Source organism: Lichtheimia ornata (assembly GCF_029851405.1).
Source record: "Lichtheimia ornata isolate CBS 291.66 chromosome Unknown scaffold00121, whole genome shotgun sequence".
Classification (NCBI taxonomy): Eukaryota; Fungi; Mucoromycota; class Mucoromycetes; order Mucorales; family Lichtheimiaceae; genus Lichtheimia; species Lichtheimia ornata.
Genome location: NW_026695441.1, coordinates 37,740 through 56,193, shown reverse-complemented (window position 1 = coordinate 56,193; position 18,454 = coordinate 37,740). Strand labels below are relative to the sequence as shown.

The following is an 18,454-nucleotide window of genomic DNA, read 5'->3' as shown; positions in this document are numbered from 1 at the left end:
TTGTCAGTACATGGGTTTCCATGGAAGCTAATTTGCCACCTTATCATCATTTCTATATTTATCACGCATTCATGAGCATCATCACTAATTAACAGTACTATAATAGCTTTATTTTGATGTTGGAAGATATAACGGATGATTTATAGCACATGTAAGGTGATATCATGGAGTAAGGCTTTCTTTGCAATCAATCAACGTTGAAGGTTACTTTTGATCATACCATTTAATCTGGGATTGGCTACCGTGATCGCGAAGCTTGCACACAGGAAGGTGCGCTTCACCCCGCCGAGCACATTGTTCTCTTGAAGACTCCACGTTTCGTTTTAAAATCTTTAAATATGACTGTCTTTATGTTTAAACTATGTTGTAAGCGTGATAATTTATATGAGAAGTGGTCTTTGTTCATTGTGAAGTAGCTTGACCCTGATACAGCCAAAGATGCAGACGGACTTCTTTGTGTAACTCAGGTGCTTTGCATGGCTGGAAGGATGGAAGGATGATATTGTATACTATCGACAATAGCCCATACATTGCGAGCTATCAGCCATTTCCTCACAATCGGCACCGTTGTCCACTCTATGACATATGAGCGATTCTCCTGCTCCAGCCCATCATTTCCGTCATTGGCAAGTTTCTTGATCCGAGAGGATTTGGCTGAGTTACGCTCGATCAAAGAAGTATCATCCAAAATCATCAAAATCAATGTGATTGATTATACGTAAACTGCCACTTGATAGCCCATTCCTCCCAATCATCTTTGTTTCCCAATCCAATGCATGTGAACGATTGTCCTGCTCCAGTTCATTATGTGCATCCTTCAACTTTCTTGATCCGAGAGTATTTGACTGAACACCGCTCAAACAGAGAAGTATCATCCAAGCATCAGAAAAATCATTTGATTTCCAGGTCTTCCAGGTCTTCCACTTCCTCCCATCTCAACTGTTTCCCCATTCAAGTACAACTACCACCTACGAACGATTGCCCTGCTTCAACCCATCATGTCAATCCTACAACTGTATTGATCCAATTGTCTTTAGCTGAATGGCAAGTCCATGGCGTGTACACAGCCTTTCTGTCACTCTTCTACAACACACGGGTCTCTTGACATTACACACTCTCTTGCACGCCTCATCTGCCACGATCAAGCGTAACAGCATTCATTGCAGCAATTGCTATTAGCAAGGTCTCGACTCCATGTCTCAAACAGCGTTAACCTTGTCATTCTACTACAACATACGCTCTTGCACACCTGTCGCCCACGGCCAAACGTAACAGCAGTTGCTATTAGCAAGGTCTTTGCTCCCTTGTCTCCAGCAGCTTTATTTACGTGTAGCAACTTACATCAATACATACGAGTTCTTATGGATATGGACATGGACATGGATATGGATATTGCTTTGGTACTTGGCATGGGAGGAACTGGATATACACAACACGTGGAAAAAGAGTGTGCCAATTGCCAACATGACCTGGATGTTATCATCCTGAACGATTGATACAGCCAAGTATCGTGCACGGCAGCTACTATCACCATTCTTTGTGCAACCTGTCAACCATGAACGCCATGGATCCAACTCGCCACCACGCATCTAGTCCCACCTCACGTTCATCCATTCATCTTTACGCAATACACACTTAAAGGATAGAAGCTTCTCAAATCGATGTGTCTCTCAATCTATGCCCATTCTATGTATCTCTTGTGAGCGATGTTGGATTAAAGGGCTACTTTGCGAAAACGTGATTGCATTGGCCAACCTATAATGTATAGTGTGTGAGGGTCCTTCCTTCTTCCTGAGTTGGATTCCTCCTTGTGTGTGGGTACTTGGTGCATTGTAATATAGGAGGATCCATTTGTAAATGTGCTCTAATAAAGGAAAACGATCTTGAACAAAGGTGGTATTGGAAACATACTAGCATGAATCCACCCCCCGGTGTCGATACGTCATAACACACGTTCACGTTTGGTGCTGATAGGTAGATGACATGATGATGGGTGATTTATGAGCGACGAGCTGCCTATTGATCAACGGAGGTAGCATCCATACTAGCAGCAGTAGTCATTGAATGACAGGTTATGTACGCTCATTGTTGGATCACTCTAAATAGCAACTGGCATCAAAGGTCACGTGTGGTGTTCTGTATGATACCCAGCGGGATGATACTTGGTTGCTCACCCAATGCTCGTGTTGTACTTTGCAAGTAATTGACATTTAACAACACAAAGCTACCACACATTGGTGGATGGTACATGTTGCATAATACGATAAAATTCTCCGGATTGTGTCTTTTCTTTATTGGTTTATATTGTAATCCTTATTTCTTGTTCCTGTTCCTTCATACATCTCGATGCAGCAAACAGATCGACAGCAACACCAACGGCGCACCTATACACCATCGCTTAAGCCTAATAATGGTGGTAGCAACAATCATACACCAAATTCATCCATGGCCAATATGACGCTTTTCAGTAGCAGTGCCGACTTATCTATTACGGGCGGTGTCGTCAATACTACAGAGCAAGAAGACTGGGAAGCTTTATTTAATCCACATTCAGCTCTACTTGACTACTCCCCGGCTACAGCTCGATTCCATTACCAGCAAAGGCAGCAGCAACGGTATACGGCTACTACAGTCCAACCACTCAACACCAGTAGCAGTGATAGTTACGAAGAAGACAAAGATGAAATAACAACACCACCACTGCCGCGTGCTGAAAATATGGTTGTCGAGCCCAATGCCAATAACCCACCCCATTTAAACGGGATTGATATCTTGCCATGTCCATCATCATCCTTTTTTTATCCTCCCCAAGAACAAGATCCATATCGAACACAGCTAATGCAAGATATCGAAGAACAAGGTCTTGCAGACCACAACGACCAGTATCACAATAAGACGATAAAGGAAATCCAAATACAGCAACAAGAACAACATTTTCAGGAACAATATCAACAACAACAACAACAGAAAAAGAAATATGATCCCGAATCGACTCCTGATGATACATTCAACAACAATGTTGATGACAATGAAAAAGACCATGAATCCAAGTATCAGCGATGGTTGCTCTTGTTACAGCAAAAACGGCAGCATCGACCACGACGTGTGTTTTTATATTTCATTCTCGGCTTTGTGTTTCCACCCATGTGGATCGTGGGTGCTGTGCATGTCCCCCACCAACCAACATCTGCAGCTATCGATTTGCTTTGGAAACGTCGATGCAGAAATGCATTTTTCATCTTTTCGGTGATGACTCTTTTTGTGGTGATCATCCTGCTCGTTTTCCAACCTGGTTCCATTGGATGGCGTCATAGCCCAACAGGGTCAACGACGTCTATAGATGATAGCATGATGGCTGTTTAACGTGTGTGTGCGTGGACCAGCAATAAAAGTGCGTATAGTGTGTACAGATTGTATTTGATTTTTGGTTGTGACAAAGTGCATATGAAACGAAACAATGGGTGGGGGACAAAAACTAGTATGCTGGTGCATGTTTTCTCTTGAATCGTAATAACGATGGTAAAATCTCAATCGGACCCGCTTTTTGCAAGAATGAATGCTACATCATCATCATCGTTAGTTCATTGTCTCATAATTCATTGTACTATAACCCACCTCTAAAAGTTCGGAGGCTGTTGCTCGAGATTTGACATCCACACATAAACAAACTGCCAAAAAGCTTTTGAGGTCGGAAGAAAGTCGCTCGGGATGCTTTAGTACAGGCGTGCCATTGGTAGCGATCAAGTAGAGTGCTTTGAGAGGCTCTTCATCCAAATAGGGTGGCTCACTTTCAATCATTTCAATGGCCATAATACCTAAAGACCAGATATCCACTTTGGCTCCATACTCCTTTTGTTTGACTACTTCAGGCGCCATCTATATTCAAAAAGAATCAGCTTGTGATGATGATTCCCAATGTCCATATTCTTACCCAATAAGGTGTGCCGACCATGGTAGCACGCTTGTTGCGTTGATCCGTAAGTTTGGCACAGTATCCAAAATCACTGATCTTGACCTGCCCCTGGAAATTCAAAAGCACATTGTCCGATTTGATATCTCGATGGATAATGTTGTGTGTGTGAAGATGGTGTAATCCTTTGGCCGTCTAATGACTTGGTGTGAGTCCAAGTATCAAGATCCAAACCTCATCTCATCCATGACATACCTCAGCGCTTACGATAGCAATTTGCTGTTCGGTCATTGTGTTGTTTTCAATGACATCGGTCAATGCACCACCTTCCATGTATTCCATGACTACCCACAAGTTGCCTTGTACCAAGAAGCTGTCCAGGAAATTGACAATGTTCTCATGCTTGGATTCTTTCATGATCATGATCTCATTCACAATCAAATCCAGTCGAGATTGCTTGGCGAGATCCATCTCCTTAATAGCCACCTTGCTATTTGTTGCCAAATGGTTGGAGAGAAACACATATCCAGACGCACTAGATACATCCATGTCAGACTTCCATGTATCATCCGCACCCACAAAAAAGAATACTTACCCTTGACCAATACGTTTAACTCGCTTGTATAAGCCATTCGGATCACCACTGGATACAACAGAGCCTGATGCCAAAGTCAACTTTAGTAGGATGGTATCGCAAATAAAAGTGGTGATGATACATACGGAGACGTTCCATAATTTGAGCATCGGTCATAGTGCTGATACGCTGTTCTTGGCGTTGTTGTTGTTGCTGCTGTTGTTGACGTGAACGATCCGTACTCATTGATGTGGCTGGAACAGGTGTTGATGCTTGTGGTTGAGGTGTTGGTGCTTTCTTTAACTTGGATACTGGATTGGTCGTTGTTGGTTTTTCTTGAGTTGCAGCACGCCCTTTGGAGTTGGCACGTTCAAGTGCTATTGCCACTTCTTTCAGTCGTTCTTTTTCACGCTCAAACTTGGATCGTTCGGTGGTTCGGGTAGTTTTTGGGAGTGCTGGTATAGGTGCCTTGCTCTTAGTGGTGGTAGTGGCGGTGGTGGTGGTGGTGGTAGTAGTAGTAGTAGAGGGCTTTGTCGTTGAACTAGTGCTCGTAGTTGTAGGAAGTTGATTTGATGAAGGTTGAGGTGTTGGTGGTGAGACATGATGAGCTGCTTTTCGTGGTTGCTGTTGTTGTTGCTTGTTGTTAAGGCGTGGTTGTGGTGGAGATACCTTGCTGCTTCTCTCAGTGGATACCTGTAATAGTGATGGTATAATGATTCAGATTTCATCCGGTTCTTTGCCTGCATTACATGCAACATCTCACTAACCTCTTTTAAGGGTTCACCTGCAGTGGTGGTGGTGGATGACTTGGGATCGTGTGCAAATGTAGGTGCCACCTATTTATGGTCACTCATTCATTCTTGTGCATTGCTTATCTCTACCATTCTCCCATTTTACCTGTGATGCTTTAAGCTTCTCTTTGAATGCCGGTATATTTTCCTTGGATGGCATCTCTGGTCGACTAGGTGGATCACGATAATGACGAGGTGCGGGTGTTGATCGACTTGGTTTGGGTTGCTGTGCTGATGGCTTGTGTTGTTGTTGCTTGCTATTGTTGGCAGCCGCAATTTGTTGATCCTTTTCCTTGCGTGCTTGCTCAGTGTAAAACTCGAGTGCCTCCAATACAGCTTGAGGGTTCTTTGCGGCGTCTTCGGCAGTAATTTTGGAACCTTTCAATAGAGCATTCCATTGTTCAGGAAGTCCCTTGATGATGATATCCAATATCAATCCACTTTTCCTTCATCCTTTGTTGTTGTAAATGAATACTTACTGTAAAGGCACCTGTGAGTGGATCGAAACCAACATGGACCTTGTGTACGAAATTGGTTGGACCGGAAGCTCCAAGAGGGGATCGCTTTTATAAATATGTGAGCTGCATAATTCTTTCATGTCACACACGTACACACGTACACACATGCACTTACATTATAAATCTCATCCATCCAAGAATAGAGTTCCTCATCACTTTTACATGCGAGATAATAGGTTTTGCCTTTGGTCCCCAATTCAAAGCAATGTGATTTGAGTTCGGCGCGAGTAACACTGTTGATGTCTTTGAGGAATATCAATGCCACACATTGGCCGGTTTGCTACACAAAGGAAATATATAAGTTCCTTATCACACCCTTTCCATCCTTATAATCAATCAAAAGCATACCTCGTTGCGATGAAATGTCAAGGTCTGCTCACGTAGTACAACATAGCGTTTGGACCAAATCCATGCCCGTATGCCATCTTCTTTCACTTGCAGGTATCCATCTTTCTTTATCTCAGCCATCTCAGTCGTAGTTGTATTCGCGTTTTTGCTGAAGCGTTGGTAAAGGGACTGATGAGGGAGTTGACAATAAAGATCGCAAACGAAAAGAGTGCAAGTGCGTGCGCGTGAGTGTGAGAAAGAAAGAAAAGGAAAAAGGAGATAAAGAAAGCCTCGGACTGGATCCTTTTTTAAAGGACAAGTTAGTCGAGTGCGCTATAGCTTCAGGGGCTAAAAACCGACCACTGCTGGGTGGCCCTTGCTTATCAGGGTCAAAGCACAATGGACACGCCACTCACCCCATTGAGCTACCATGCTGTCATTTCAAAGACGAGACGTGTCTTGATCGAGTCGTGCATTCAAGGGCATTTATCCGGTGCATGTCTGCTGCTGAATGAGATCGCAATCCAGACTGGCATTGGTGTTAAAGAGAAACGTAAACGACGAAGTAGAATAAAAGAAGAGTCGATTTGATGCTACACAAGAGACCAACAAGACCCCAAGCAGAAATTGTAATGAAAAGGGTTCACTTGCTTCTGCTGCTCCTTCTCCTTTCCTTTTTACCTACCATCACAGCAGTTCTTTATCTCTCGATACGTCATCATCATCATCATCCTCACCATTCATACACCACACACACATACACATACACATACATATACACATCTCGAATCCCATATTCCATTAATAGTACCATGTTGATTGTCAACCATTTAAGTATATAGATGAATGAGTACATCAATCCTTTATTATAAAACAATGAGTGGGTAATTTACCAGGTTGATCTTTGTGAATGATCTTCATTGTTAGTTTTTTCATTCAAACTTGATAGGATGAATAAAGAATCAATCCTACCCAATGCATTCAGGCGTTGTTTGTGCGCCAATGATGCATCATCATGCTCATAGGAGGAGGACTCAGAATTACTTAACAACCACCACAACCAAAAATAGAAGATGCCAAGTAATGCAGTTGCTTGAAAGAATAAAATGGGAAAAAGTTATCGCGTTCGAATCAGCAATGTTATCCCCTGCTGTCTCATGCGTGTGCCTGATGATGCTGCTGCCTCTACTAAACTTTTGTACTGGGCACTTTGGGAAAAAGGGATGAAGTGTGTGGTATCCTGATAACCGGGGCACAAAGCGCTGTGTGTGTTTCTCCTTCCTTATTGCCTCTTCTCTCCCATATTCCTCACTCACTCCACTCTCCCCCCCCCCTTGAGCAAGATACGCGCACATGCATGCCACGTTGGCTGCGTTTGCCATTCTCCATCATTTTACCCACTATGATCATTCTCTTTACTCGGTACCCACTTCCGACTATCCTCAACGCCGCCGAGCCAAGTGGGTCATTGTGTTACCTATGTATACAAGATGGCCTGCTGCTGACACTTCTTGACATGCACTCAACGAAAACTCGTATGCGGGTAAATATATACACATGTATATAGTTGTGGAGTCACACTCTCTCTCTCCCAAGATAGCATTTATTATGCCAAATGTAAAGTCTGCTACAGGTACAGCATATGCATCATACAGGCATCATCCTAATAAATGCCTCACTTTGCCACTGGGCACACATCATCCTTCACGCACACACATACAATTCCCCTCTTTTTTGCAGCATAACCTCCTCCTCCCCTTCAGGTCTCTCTCCCCCCTTTTTTTCCTCTCTCGTCCACCACACGCATGTCGCCCACCAATTTTGATTGCCCTGCGTACAATATGAAGGCTACCGTTTCGCCCGTGGTGTTGCCTCTTTCCTTCTCTTTCTCCTCATCTTTCTCAACACCCATTCTCTATTTCATCGTGTACAATATAACCCACACTTTACCTGTACTCTATCAAAACCCATTCTTTTTCTTTTTTCCTTGTGTGTGTATTTCTAGTTGCTCTGTACAACAATAACATTTATTCCTGATCCCCTGTCAGAATTATGCCACCTTCATCACAAAAGAATTCAACAACAACAACAACAACTTCTTGCTTTGATAATGCAAACCAATCTGCAACCGAGCCTGTTGCTAGTACCAAGGTTGATCTCAAGGAAGAACAAGAGTCTACAACTCAAGTAACGATGCCCACTGACGACACTGTGAGTGAACGTATGACACAAATTGATGATCTCAAGTACTTTTTGGCGACGGCACCTGACAACAACAGCAATGTTGGATGGCAAGTTGTGGAAACCAATAGCTCGATCAAGCGCTTCCGACTCCCTGTTGTCAACGAGGATATCAGCTGTGTGCTTTGGGATGATTTCTTTTTCATGACGGGCACCGATATCGTGAGATCATTGACTTTTCGATTCCATGCCTTTGGTCGTCCAGTAACCAATGCCAAAAAGTTTGAGGAAGGCATCTTTAGTGATCTACGCAACCTCAAACCCGGGATGGATGCTCGTCTTGAAGACCCAAAATCGGATTTACTTGATTTGCTTTACCGCCACAATTGTATTCGCACCCAAAAGAAGCAAAAAGTCTTCTTCTGGTTCTCGGTGCCGCATGATCGATTATTCCTGGATGCATTGCAGCGTGACCTCAAGCGTGAAAAACTTGATATGGAACCAGCTACCACTGCTGTTGCTGAACCTGCCACTTCCATCTCACTTGATTCGTCTATGGATCTATTTGACAAGTTGCGAAAGGCTATGGCACAAGCTGCTGCTGCTGAAGATACCACCTCCACCTCCACGCATGTCGATTCTTCAACTGGATGTAAGTTGTAGTAGCAGTAGTAAAAATGAAAAAGGGCTATGTAGTATTAACATAGAATAACAAAAATGATGATGATAGGCATTGGCAATGATTGTACGCCAACACGCTTCAATGATAATGATCAACAAGAACATGGAGTACGTCGACATGGTAGTACAGTGTTGACAGCACGAGCCAGTGGCAATGGGCGAATCGTGAAACCGATACCAGCATCACGACGTATGACTGAAGCTGATCTTTCCAAGAAACGGGCATTGTTTGGTGCATTGGAATTGTTTGATGGATCACCCATGTACAAGCAACGTCGTCGTCGCCATCGATCAGCATCAACAGCATTTCATGCAGCTGCATCATCATCATCATCATCAGCATCATCCCCATTAGCAATGATGGAGACGCCACACCATTGGCGATCAACAACGACCCCCTGTGATTGGATGATGGAACAACCTCGAGCATATACTTGCCCTCATTGTGGAAATCCTTTCCAACAACTCGAGTTGCTTGACGCTCACTTGAGATCACACGAGCGAGAGCAACCCTTTGTTTGTTGCCTATGTGGAAAACGCTTTGTCTGTCAATATGGCCTAGCTGAGCATCAACATGTTTTCCACCCATTCGACAGCTGCTGTTGTTGTTGTTGCTCCTGGAGTCCAGATGCAGCTCCCATTCCACACCCACAACCACAACAGCCACCCTCTGCTGTTGCTGCTGCTGTTACAACGCCCATGCTTGACGAAGATGCATCTTCTCTTGTCACATCACCTTGTACCCCCACATCCCTGTTTACGCCCTACATGGATCCCTGTTGGTCAGCTTCGGTTGCAACGCTTGCCAACAACAACAAATCAGCCGAGTATCCCAACATGTGGTTCACCTCTACAACTGATGATTGGATGCTTCAACAAAATGATTTGTTGGTTTCATCATCACATCAAGAAGAACAGCAACAAGAAGAACAACAATACCTTCCACCTTCACAAACATCACCACCAGCAATGGTATCAGCAGATTGGTCCATTCCTCTCTTGTGAACATCCTTCTCCTCCTATCCTTTGTTATTATTATTATCATCACCACGTTTTATTATTATCAGCATCATTGCCATGTATACTTATCCACAAGCACTCCCATACACACACACACACACACAAATTATTATTGACCCTTTTCTTTTCAGCAGCAGCACCGGTGCTCACTGCCTATATCGCCTCCATTTCTTATGTCTTTTGTATGCTACATTATAATGGCTGACACTCTTACCCTACCTACCTCCCCCCTTATACGACACATATATTGCTCCTTATGCATAAAAAAAGTTGAGAAAGAGCTAAATAAGATTATGCACTCCACGCGAATAAACCATCTTTTTTTCCTCTACATGGTATGTACAGCTCCTTTATGCAATCAAGACATGTGCACAGCAAATGCAACAGGGTTTGGCATTGCATATCATTATTTCTTGGCATACGTAAGCTCAACATAACCTCTGTGCTGTTCCCCATCCAACCCCTAAAAAAGAAATATACCATAAATGTCGATTGTTTGGGCGGGCAGGATGCATGCAACTTGCATCCAATCATCCACTCAAGTCTAGGTACAAGGCGCACGTGGGCTTGAAAGGCAAAAAACGACTTTTTTATAATCCTCAATTGATATTAGAAAGCGTAAGATAGATACAAAACGAGAAAAAGGAATAGAGGTAGGGAAGAAAATGAGATATGAAAAAGCATTACTGATGTAACATTATAAGATGGTGAGAGAGAGAATGTGTGTGTGAGGCGAGAAAGCATGTCGTGGGTTGTTACTTTTTGGCGAGAATGGGTGGGCTTGTTTAAGCGTTCTCAGGCTTCTTTGCAACGAAAAAGAACATGGGAGTGAAAAGATTCTTTTGAGCACCTTCGACCAAAGCATCAGCGGCAACCTCCAAGAACTTTTGAGTCTCAACAGTGCCCTTGGGAGCAAGACCGATTCTTTCCAAGACACGGCAAAAGTTGGTAGTGGTGAAACGACCGAGCTTGGTCATAGCCATCGTAGTAAGGACATCACGCATGGTTTGGCATTTACGGATATCACCTTCCAAAGGATAGAACCATTGGATGCTATCGCCCATGTTGGCCAAATCCTCATGCATCTCAATCTCGAAACCAACGTTCTTGAGAGCTTGAAGACATTCTGCAATCTTGCGCATCTTAGGGATACCATTGCCTTTCTATAGTTGAGGTATAAGTAAACCCATCCTCTTTGATAGATATGCCCACATCCTGTTCTCTTACCTCGATACCATGAGCAATACGACGGTGTTCAGGGTTCTTTTCATCGTAATCATCGGTCATGCACCATTCATAACAACCAAACTTGGCACCAGGCTTCAAGACACGGAAAATCTCACCATAGACACCTTCGAAAGTAGGAGCGTGAACGGTGGCTTCAATAGCGTAAGCAGCATCCAATTGGTTATCCTCATAGGGAATCTCCATAAAGTTGCCCTGTGACAACATTGTCAACATACACGTATATAATGTCAAAATCAATTTATCATGCTTACCTTGATGAAGTTGGTTTGTTCAGCAAGACCTTGCTTAGCAGCATAGTGGAAAGCACGTTGAACTTGGTAGGCGTTGTTGTTGAGACCAGTGATATGAGCACCAGTGAATTCAGCAATCTCACGAGCGGGTCCACCTTTGATGTGATCATGATACGTTAATCCCATATGCAATAGATAACCAGCCACACACTACTTACCAACACCGCATCCAACATCCAAGACCTTCATGCCACGCTTGATACCAATGTTGGCAGCAAGGTAGTGTTCATGACGAGCAATGGCACGGAAGAACTCCTCACCAGGATAGTAACGGCAAAAATGGAAACTGCCACCCCAACCTGTCAACAAGTGTGTGTGCGCGCGTTTGTGAGTGAATCATTCTATCAAGCAAGGTGCTCTTATAAATGGACACTTACCGTATTCATAGAAATCAGTGGCCAAGTTGTAGTAAGAGTTGACCAATGCAGTGTAGCTGTCGAGACGCTTGTTCTCATCTTCCTCATTTTCAGCACCAGGTTGCTTCCACATTTTCAGGTACGTGTCGGTGGCAACGTTGTGGACATCGGCATTCTTGGAGGCCAAGTTGGACAAGAGACCGCTCTTGATTTCCTTGCCGTGCATAGCGCGGGCAAAAGCAATGTCTTCGGCGTGTTGGGCGGAAACGGCAGATGAGGTGTCGGCAACCATGATGGACAAGAGATGGAACAAGGGCTGGTAAGAAAAAAGTTTGGAAGGGGTTTTTGTTACGAGAATCCTTGCGTTTTTATTTGAGCGGGTCAAATACTGGGTCTGAATATTTGGGTTGCACAATCGCCCTCCACTTCCTTCGGCCTTCCTGACAGAAGGCGGGTAGCCTAGCAGCACCATCACCACCACCACCTACCACCGTACAAGGAGCCAATGTCCGCATTATCATTCACGCTTCGTTATCCCCCACCCCTTCCCCCCAAGCATATCCTTATTATTATTGGTAACCATAGAAACCGTTGACATCATCTTGTAAATATGGTACACGATTAAACTTTCAATTATCACATGTCTTTCTTACCTTGATGTTGTTGCCAATAATCATAACAACAAGGTCGTCCCCTTGTTGTCATGGTTGATTTCCTTCATTACATGCACTTGTTCTCATTAATTCCCATGCTATTGATCGCTGATAATGACACAACTTGTTTTAGGGTCTTTACCATCATCCATTTGATCGATCGATATGTCCTCTATATTTGAATCTCGATGGCTTTATCAAACATTACACATATTTGATGATGTGCTTCGGCATGGTAAAAAGCACTTCCCCTTTTGGAATCACTTGGATTGTCAATCACATACCTTGCCTCCATCCATTTGCAACATTGCTACATGCTCATGTGTATGCTTCCTTTAGATAGACGTGGACTAACAACAAAATCAAGGCGGCGAGTATCCAACATTTATTGTGCAGCAGCAACGCTCTTTGATTGTGATTCTGTAATGGCATCTACGTCTTCTGGTATCTTATCGGTGGCTGTAGGTTTGCCTGTTCGGCGAGCATAACGCATCAAAGTCACCATGGCCGCAGGGGTGATGCCTTCTATCCGCTTTGCAGCACCCTATTATCATCGATTAGACCAAGTAGATTTTCCAAATGATGGGATGTTACTTACCAAAGTTTCTGGTCGCACCATAGAAAGCTTATGTCTCACTTCATGGGATAATTGGGTCATTCTACACGGCTTCTTGTGAATATCTCCATGCTTCACTTTCCCAGTCTCATACACTTACGACGAATAATCCAAATTAATGTCCAGCTTGAGATTTTCATCACGTTTCAGAGCGGCTACTTCAGCTGTTTGGCGCTTCAAATACGGCTTGTAGCGTCCTGATGTAAACATATCAGCCAAATGATCCATCATCAAAATGAAATGCCTTTCGATATACCTTCAATTATTACACGCTCTTGGAGTCGAGGATCAAGGTGCTTCAAAGAGGGGATGGTGTCATATAGCTGTTGCAGATCGACATTGGGGTTCATCAAGAGCTCCATAGCACTGTATAATGTGTTTGGTGAGTAAAGTCGTTGCATTTCCTTTATTGCCAAAAAGGTAGCTTACCTCTTTAATGCACCGTTATCGTTTGCTCGTGAATTCTTTAGAGTGACACCTTGCTTGGCCCATGCTTTTGGTGACATGCGTACTTGTTCTGCTTCCTCAATGGCTGACTCGAGAGCAGCTGCATCACTGGTAAACTTTTCCCATCGCTTGGTAGAAACAACACCCGCCTCGTATCCTTTTGCATGATGTTAGCCATACAAAATCCCTTTCCATGTAATCCAATGTATACGAACCTTTGCGAGTCAACCTTAAATCTGCATTATCGGAGCGAAGCAAGAGTCGATATTCTGATCGTGATGTAAATACGCGATAAGGCTCTTCCACACCCTTAGTGATAAGGTCGTCAATGAGTACACCGATATATGCATCCGAGCGATCAAGAACAAAAGGTTGTTTTCCCAAAGCGTGTAAACCTGCATTGATGCCAGCAACAACACCTTGTGCTGCCGCTTCTTCATAGCCAGTGGTGCCATTGATTTGTCCAGCGAGGAATAGACCACCGATACGCTTGGTTTCAAGTGTCGAGCGCAATTCTCGTGGATCCACATAGTCGTATTCAACACCATAGCCTATAAATCAAATGATTGAGTATCATGTCAACATGTTCGATCATTGATCTTTTACCTGGTTGAACCATGTCTACGTTCTCAAGACCAGCAACCATCCTCAGAAATTTGAGCTGAATATCTTCAGGCATGGTGTTGGAGATGCCATTGGGGTATACGAGATGCGTATCAAGACCTTCTGGTTCAAGCCAAATTGTGTGTCCCTGCTTGTCCCGAAATCGTTTGATCTTGCTTTCCAGTGATGGACAATATCTACCGATATCATATCCATTAGTCTCATTGATCCATCACACGATCTAAAAGGATTACCTAGGTCCTTTGATTGTCTCCCGGATGTGGACACTCATATGAAAATGATCTTCGATATATTGATGCACCTTTGGATTGGTCCTTGTTTGATGACAAAGAATTTGTTGATCCTATAGAGAGGCATTGAGCACAACACTCCCGATATTTTACCCCTTGTTTTGTACTTACTGCATATGGCACGGTGTGATGTAAGAATGAAAATGGTGAAGGTGGATCATCACCCCGTTGCTCTTCCAATCCTTGATAGTTGATTGTTCGTCCATCCAATCTTGGTGGTGTTCCTGACAATAAAAGAACGTAAGTTTCTATTGGTTTGACCCATGCATCATCATCATCCTCAACCCACCTGTCTTTAATCTCGCCAATTTGAAACCAGCTTGTCGTAACGAATTGGATAATCCGATCGAAGGATTTTCACCCATACGCCCGGCTGGCCAGACTTTGAGTCCCAAGTGAATCTCACCTCCCAGAAAAGTGCCAGTTGTGATCACAATGTTAGGTGCTCTGATTATTTGTCCATTGTCTAAAAAGATATTTGTTGATGTCAATAAAAGAGATGTCATTGTATTCATGCACACACACACACACAACTCCTTGCCACCCTTCCATGTGGTTCATTATTTGAGTCTTACCTAGCTTGATGCCTTGTACAGCAGCAAGAGCACCTTTCTCCTGAATAGATTGATGTTCTTTGTCGGTGTCTCCTTTTGTCATGACCAAATCAGCTACGCTTCCCGCCTTGATAGTGAGATTGGGATATGTCTTGAGATAATCTTGAAGATGACGCTTGTATAGCTTTCGATCAATTTGAGCTCGCGGGCCCTAAAATGATGCTCCAATGTCAGCGCTGACAACATACACACACATCCCTCTCAATAAACTTACATAGACAGCAGGCCCCTTGGACCGATTGAGCACTTTGAATTGAACCCCGGAAAGATCTTTGGAGATTTGTTAGTCAACACAAAAGGGAAAAAACGAAGAACAAATAATGCAAACAAATAGGTACCAGATATACGGCCACAAACACCATCCAATGCATCCACCTCTCGAACAAGCACTCCTTTGCCTACACCACCAAACGAAGGATTACAAGACATCTCGCCTATATAGTTTTATCAGATATAAACGTTCATTCAACCAACTCTTCGTTGCCCATTTACCGATCGTGTCTGTGTTTTGTGTAATGAGAAGTGTCCGTGCACCGACTCTGGCTGCAGCTGTACAAGCTTCGGTACCAGCATGGCCGCCACCAATGACAATGACGTCAAAGTCGTGGGTTGGAGAAGCTGCTCTTGTTGCTATTGATCGAGCGTATTGGCGTCGTGTCAACAATCGGATCGATCGGTGCATGAGGGTAAAGACTTGGAAGGGAGCGGGGAAAGGAAGGAGTCACGGTGACACCTCGTGTAGCAAGTGAATGTGTGTGTGTGTGTGGGAGTATGCCTGTGACATTATCTTCTTGGCGAAAGTAGTACTACTCCTCCTCCTCCTCCTCCCCTCCCTTTATTCAACATGAAGTGCAGCATTCGTGAATACCAGCCGAGCGATCAGGATGCAGTGCGCAAACTCTACCTTGAACAAAGCCAACGTACTGAACGACAACGCGTAGTCAGCAGTGTTATTCGGCATTCAACAGCACGACGTTCTTGGCAAGCTGGCATCGTTGGCATTTTGAGCCTTCAATTGACGCCCATGTTGACCCACCGAGCAGCGGTGATTGCTATGGCGTTATGGAGTGCTGGGATAGGATTGACATGGTTCTTTTGGATACGAGAACAAGATCGACGACGAGCGTTTGAAGATAGTCAACGGATAGCGAATCATTTGGCGACGCTTCATGAGCAGCAGCAAGAAGGATACAACAGAGTGTGGGTGATGATGCAAGACAATACTCAGGGACTTGTTGGAGCAGTAGGACTTGAATACGTCTATGAAGAGGGCGAGGGGAGGATATGGAATCTGACAGGTGTCGAGTCGCGAATCCAACTGGCTCTGGTTCAGAAAGTGATCCAATTTGCCCGACAAAGTGATATCTCTGTGCTTGTCGAGATGAAGCAAAGCATCCCCGAGACAGTCAGCTCTTGAACCATCTTCTAGTTCATTTACAAAGGGCGGGCTATTTATTGTTTGATGACACCTACATCCAACCTTGTTTTTATTTGTCTTTTATCAACAATCATTTTACACTTACATCACTTTGTCCTTCTTCTCATCCTTCATCGTCCATCATTCTATCTCCCTTCATCCTTCCTCTCTCTATCTCTATCTCTCTCTTTCTCTCTTTCTCGGTTCTCTTTCTCATGTCAACAAGTCCTTCCTTTATTCATCATCATCACCCATTACATCATTTGTTTTCGCCAACTACTCTCAAGCATGATCTCTCTTACGTCGACAAGACTTACTATCCATCCACCAACAACAACAGCAACAACAACAGCACTCACCCCGCATCATCCATAAGTCACCATAACAACAACAACGGCAACAGCAGCAACAGCAGTAATGATGATGATTCAAAGATCATGATGACCAATGAAAAGACACAGCTCTCGATTACTCGAATGCATGACTTGGTATTTAATCGTGCTCTTGGTATGATAAGTACGGTTTCTCGACTTGATTTGTAAGTAGACCACTTTTATACATTGTGAATAGCGTTTGACAAGTGTGATCTGTTGTAGGCAAAATGTGGGGTTATTCTCGCTTCCCGAACAAATTGCGACCCTGAGCAGATTGACGGTACTTGATCTTTCACACAATTGCCTCGAGACACTTCCAACAGCACTCAAGCATCTCAAACATCTTCGTCAACTTAATGTCGCTCATAATCGATTGCATCATACGCCCGATATCCTCGCCAATCTCCACAAGTTGACATGGTTGGACCTTTCTCACAACTCCGTTCGAGACTTGACATCAGATCTATCACGCTTAGAACGCTTGACATGGTTGGATTTATCGCATTGTACCCGTCTCGATGCCATCCCTGCCGAATTGTTAAGTTTGCCTCATGTCACCATCAAAACGGAAGGCTGCTCAAGGATGCAACGACGTATAAGCAAATTTCAGCATTCTCTGGCACACAATCCTCCAAGTCTAGTGGAAATATGTGCTCGACATGTCAAGAAACAGCAACAACAGCAACAACAGCATCCAACGCTGGTGACAAATCGAGGCAACAAATCACGCTTACAATTGCTATTACGACTACGTCAACGATTATCATCCAGTAGCAGACGACATGTCAAATTAGGGAAATCAAAAGGGGAAATGGAACAGCAACAACAACAAGAGCCATCACAGGATTATTCAATGATGCCTGCTCATTTATCACAATATCTAAGCCGAGACAAGGCGTGCTTTTACTGTGGAGGACCCTACTTTGACAGCCCTGTTATTCGATATCGCATCATTCTTCATCAAGATGGAAACTATATCCCCGTTAAATACAATCTATGTGCAGCCCATTGGAGTAGCGATACGGATCGTGTATTGGCCCTATTTTCACATCCATCCTTGTAAGGAGTAACATTATTATTATACCAATTAATATAGTAGCGAATGCGCGTAATAAAAGGCATATTGGAAAAGAGATTACCACGACATGTAGATGAGATCCAGCATCTCGGTCGCATAGATCTGGAATATAAAATCCAAGCTGCTGGTCATGATCCTCTTTTTGTATATCAAGGCACCACATGATAAGCACTCTTTTGTAAGACTCGGTCCCACCCAGAGATTTGGACAAGTAAAAGTAGCCCAATAAACAATAACCCCGCATACTCGACCTTTTTTTTTGTGATCAGCATGATGATAAGACCTTTTTTGGGGGTGAAGGGTTGATTTACGATAGCAGGTTAGTAGTATTAAGCTTATCACCTTTTCTATAGTGTCCAAGGTGATGTGCGTGGGTGTGTGGATGTGTGTCTATGATTACACAAAACTCTAGATAAAGGTGTAACGCATTGACCCAAGAGGGGCA

At 43.7% G+C, this 18,454-nt stretch overlaps 7 protein-coding genes across 7 annotated transcripts; 4 read left to right on the top strand and 3 right to left on the bottom strand.

The window, feature by feature from the left end:
• Positions 1 to 2,346: 2,346 nt before the first annotated feature.
• O0I10_012340 (uncharacterized protein) lies at positions 2,347 to 3,363 on the top strand (the record flags this gene model as incomplete). The annotated part of the gene is made up of 1 exon (XM_058492273.1): positions 2,347 to 3,363. The coding sequence occupies one exon, from the start codon at positions 2,347 to 2,349 to the stop codon at positions 3,361 to 3,363; it is 1,017 nt and encodes a 338-aa protein (XP_058336980.1).
• Positions 3,364 to 3,475: 112 nt separating this feature from the next.
• O0I10_012339 (uncharacterized protein) lies at positions 3,476 to 6,261 on the bottom strand (the record flags this gene model as incomplete). The annotated part of the gene is made up of 11 exons (XM_058492272.1): positions 3,476 to 3,559; positions 3,616 to 3,876; positions 3,932 to 4,105; positions 4,166 to 4,445; positions 4,506 to 4,569; positions 4,631 to 5,177; positions 5,252 to 5,320; positions 5,382 to 5,687; positions 5,755 to 5,838; positions 5,909 to 6,073; positions 6,142 to 6,261. The coding sequence occupies 11 exons, from the start codon at positions 6,259 to 6,261 to the stop codon at positions 3,476 to 3,478; spliced, it is 2,154 nt and encodes a 717-aa protein (XP_058336979.1).
• Positions 6,262 to 8,172: 1,911 nt separating this feature from the next.
• On the top strand, positions 8,173 to 9,987 carry O0I10_012338 (uncharacterized protein; the record flags this gene model as incomplete). The annotated part of the gene is made up of 2 exons (XM_058492271.1): positions 8,173 to 8,953; positions 9,032 to 9,987. 2 exons carry the CDS (start codon positions 8,173 to 8,175, stop codon positions 9,985 to 9,987), a joined length of 1,737 nt encoding a protein of 578 aa, XP_058336978.1.
• Positions 9,988 to 10,787: 800 nt separating this feature from the next.
• On the bottom strand, positions 10,788 to 12,188 carry O0I10_012337 (uncharacterized protein; the record flags this gene model as incomplete). The annotated part of the gene is made up of 5 exons (XM_058492270.1): positions 10,788 to 11,165; positions 11,230 to 11,442; positions 11,502 to 11,635; positions 11,699 to 11,839; positions 11,918 to 12,188. 5 exons carry the CDS (start codon positions 12,186 to 12,188, stop codon positions 10,788 to 10,790), a joined length of 1,137 nt encoding a protein of 378 aa, XP_058336977.1.
• Positions 12,189 to 12,934: 746 nt separating this feature from the next.
• On the bottom strand, positions 12,935 to 15,822 carry O0I10_012336 (tRNA uridine 5-carboxymethylaminomethyl modification enzyme GidA; the record flags this gene model as incomplete). The annotated part of the gene is made up of 14 exons (XM_058492269.1): positions 12,935 to 13,093; positions 13,148 to 13,208; positions 13,266 to 13,362; positions 13,422 to 13,531; positions 13,595 to 13,769; positions 13,828 to 14,163; positions 14,219 to 14,412; positions 14,470 to 14,579; positions 14,638 to 14,750; positions 14,816 to 14,992; positions 15,102 to 15,291; positions 15,355 to 15,410; positions 15,479 to 15,574; positions 15,633 to 15,822. 14 exons carry the CDS (start codon positions 15,820 to 15,822, stop codon positions 12,935 to 12,937), a joined length of 2,064 nt encoding a protein of 687 aa, XP_058336976.1.
• Positions 15,823 to 15,984: 162 nt separating this feature from the next.
• On the top strand, positions 15,985 to 16,557 carry O0I10_012335 (uncharacterized protein; the record flags this gene model as incomplete). The annotated part of the gene is made up of 1 exon (XM_058492268.1): positions 15,985 to 16,557. One exon carries the CDS (start codon positions 15,985 to 15,987, stop codon positions 16,555 to 16,557), a length of 573 nt encoding a protein of 190 aa, XP_058336975.1.
• Positions 16,558 to 16,772: 215 nt separating this feature from the next.
• Positions 16,773 to 17,994, top strand: O0I10_012334 (uncharacterized protein; the record flags this gene model as incomplete). The annotated part of the gene is made up of 2 exons (XM_058492267.1): positions 16,773 to 17,095; positions 17,154 to 17,994. The coding sequence occupies 2 exons, from the start codon at positions 16,773 to 16,775 to the stop codon at positions 17,992 to 17,994; spliced, it is 1,164 nt and encodes a 387-aa protein (XP_058336974.1).
• Positions 17,995 to 18,454: the final 460 nt, after the last annotated feature.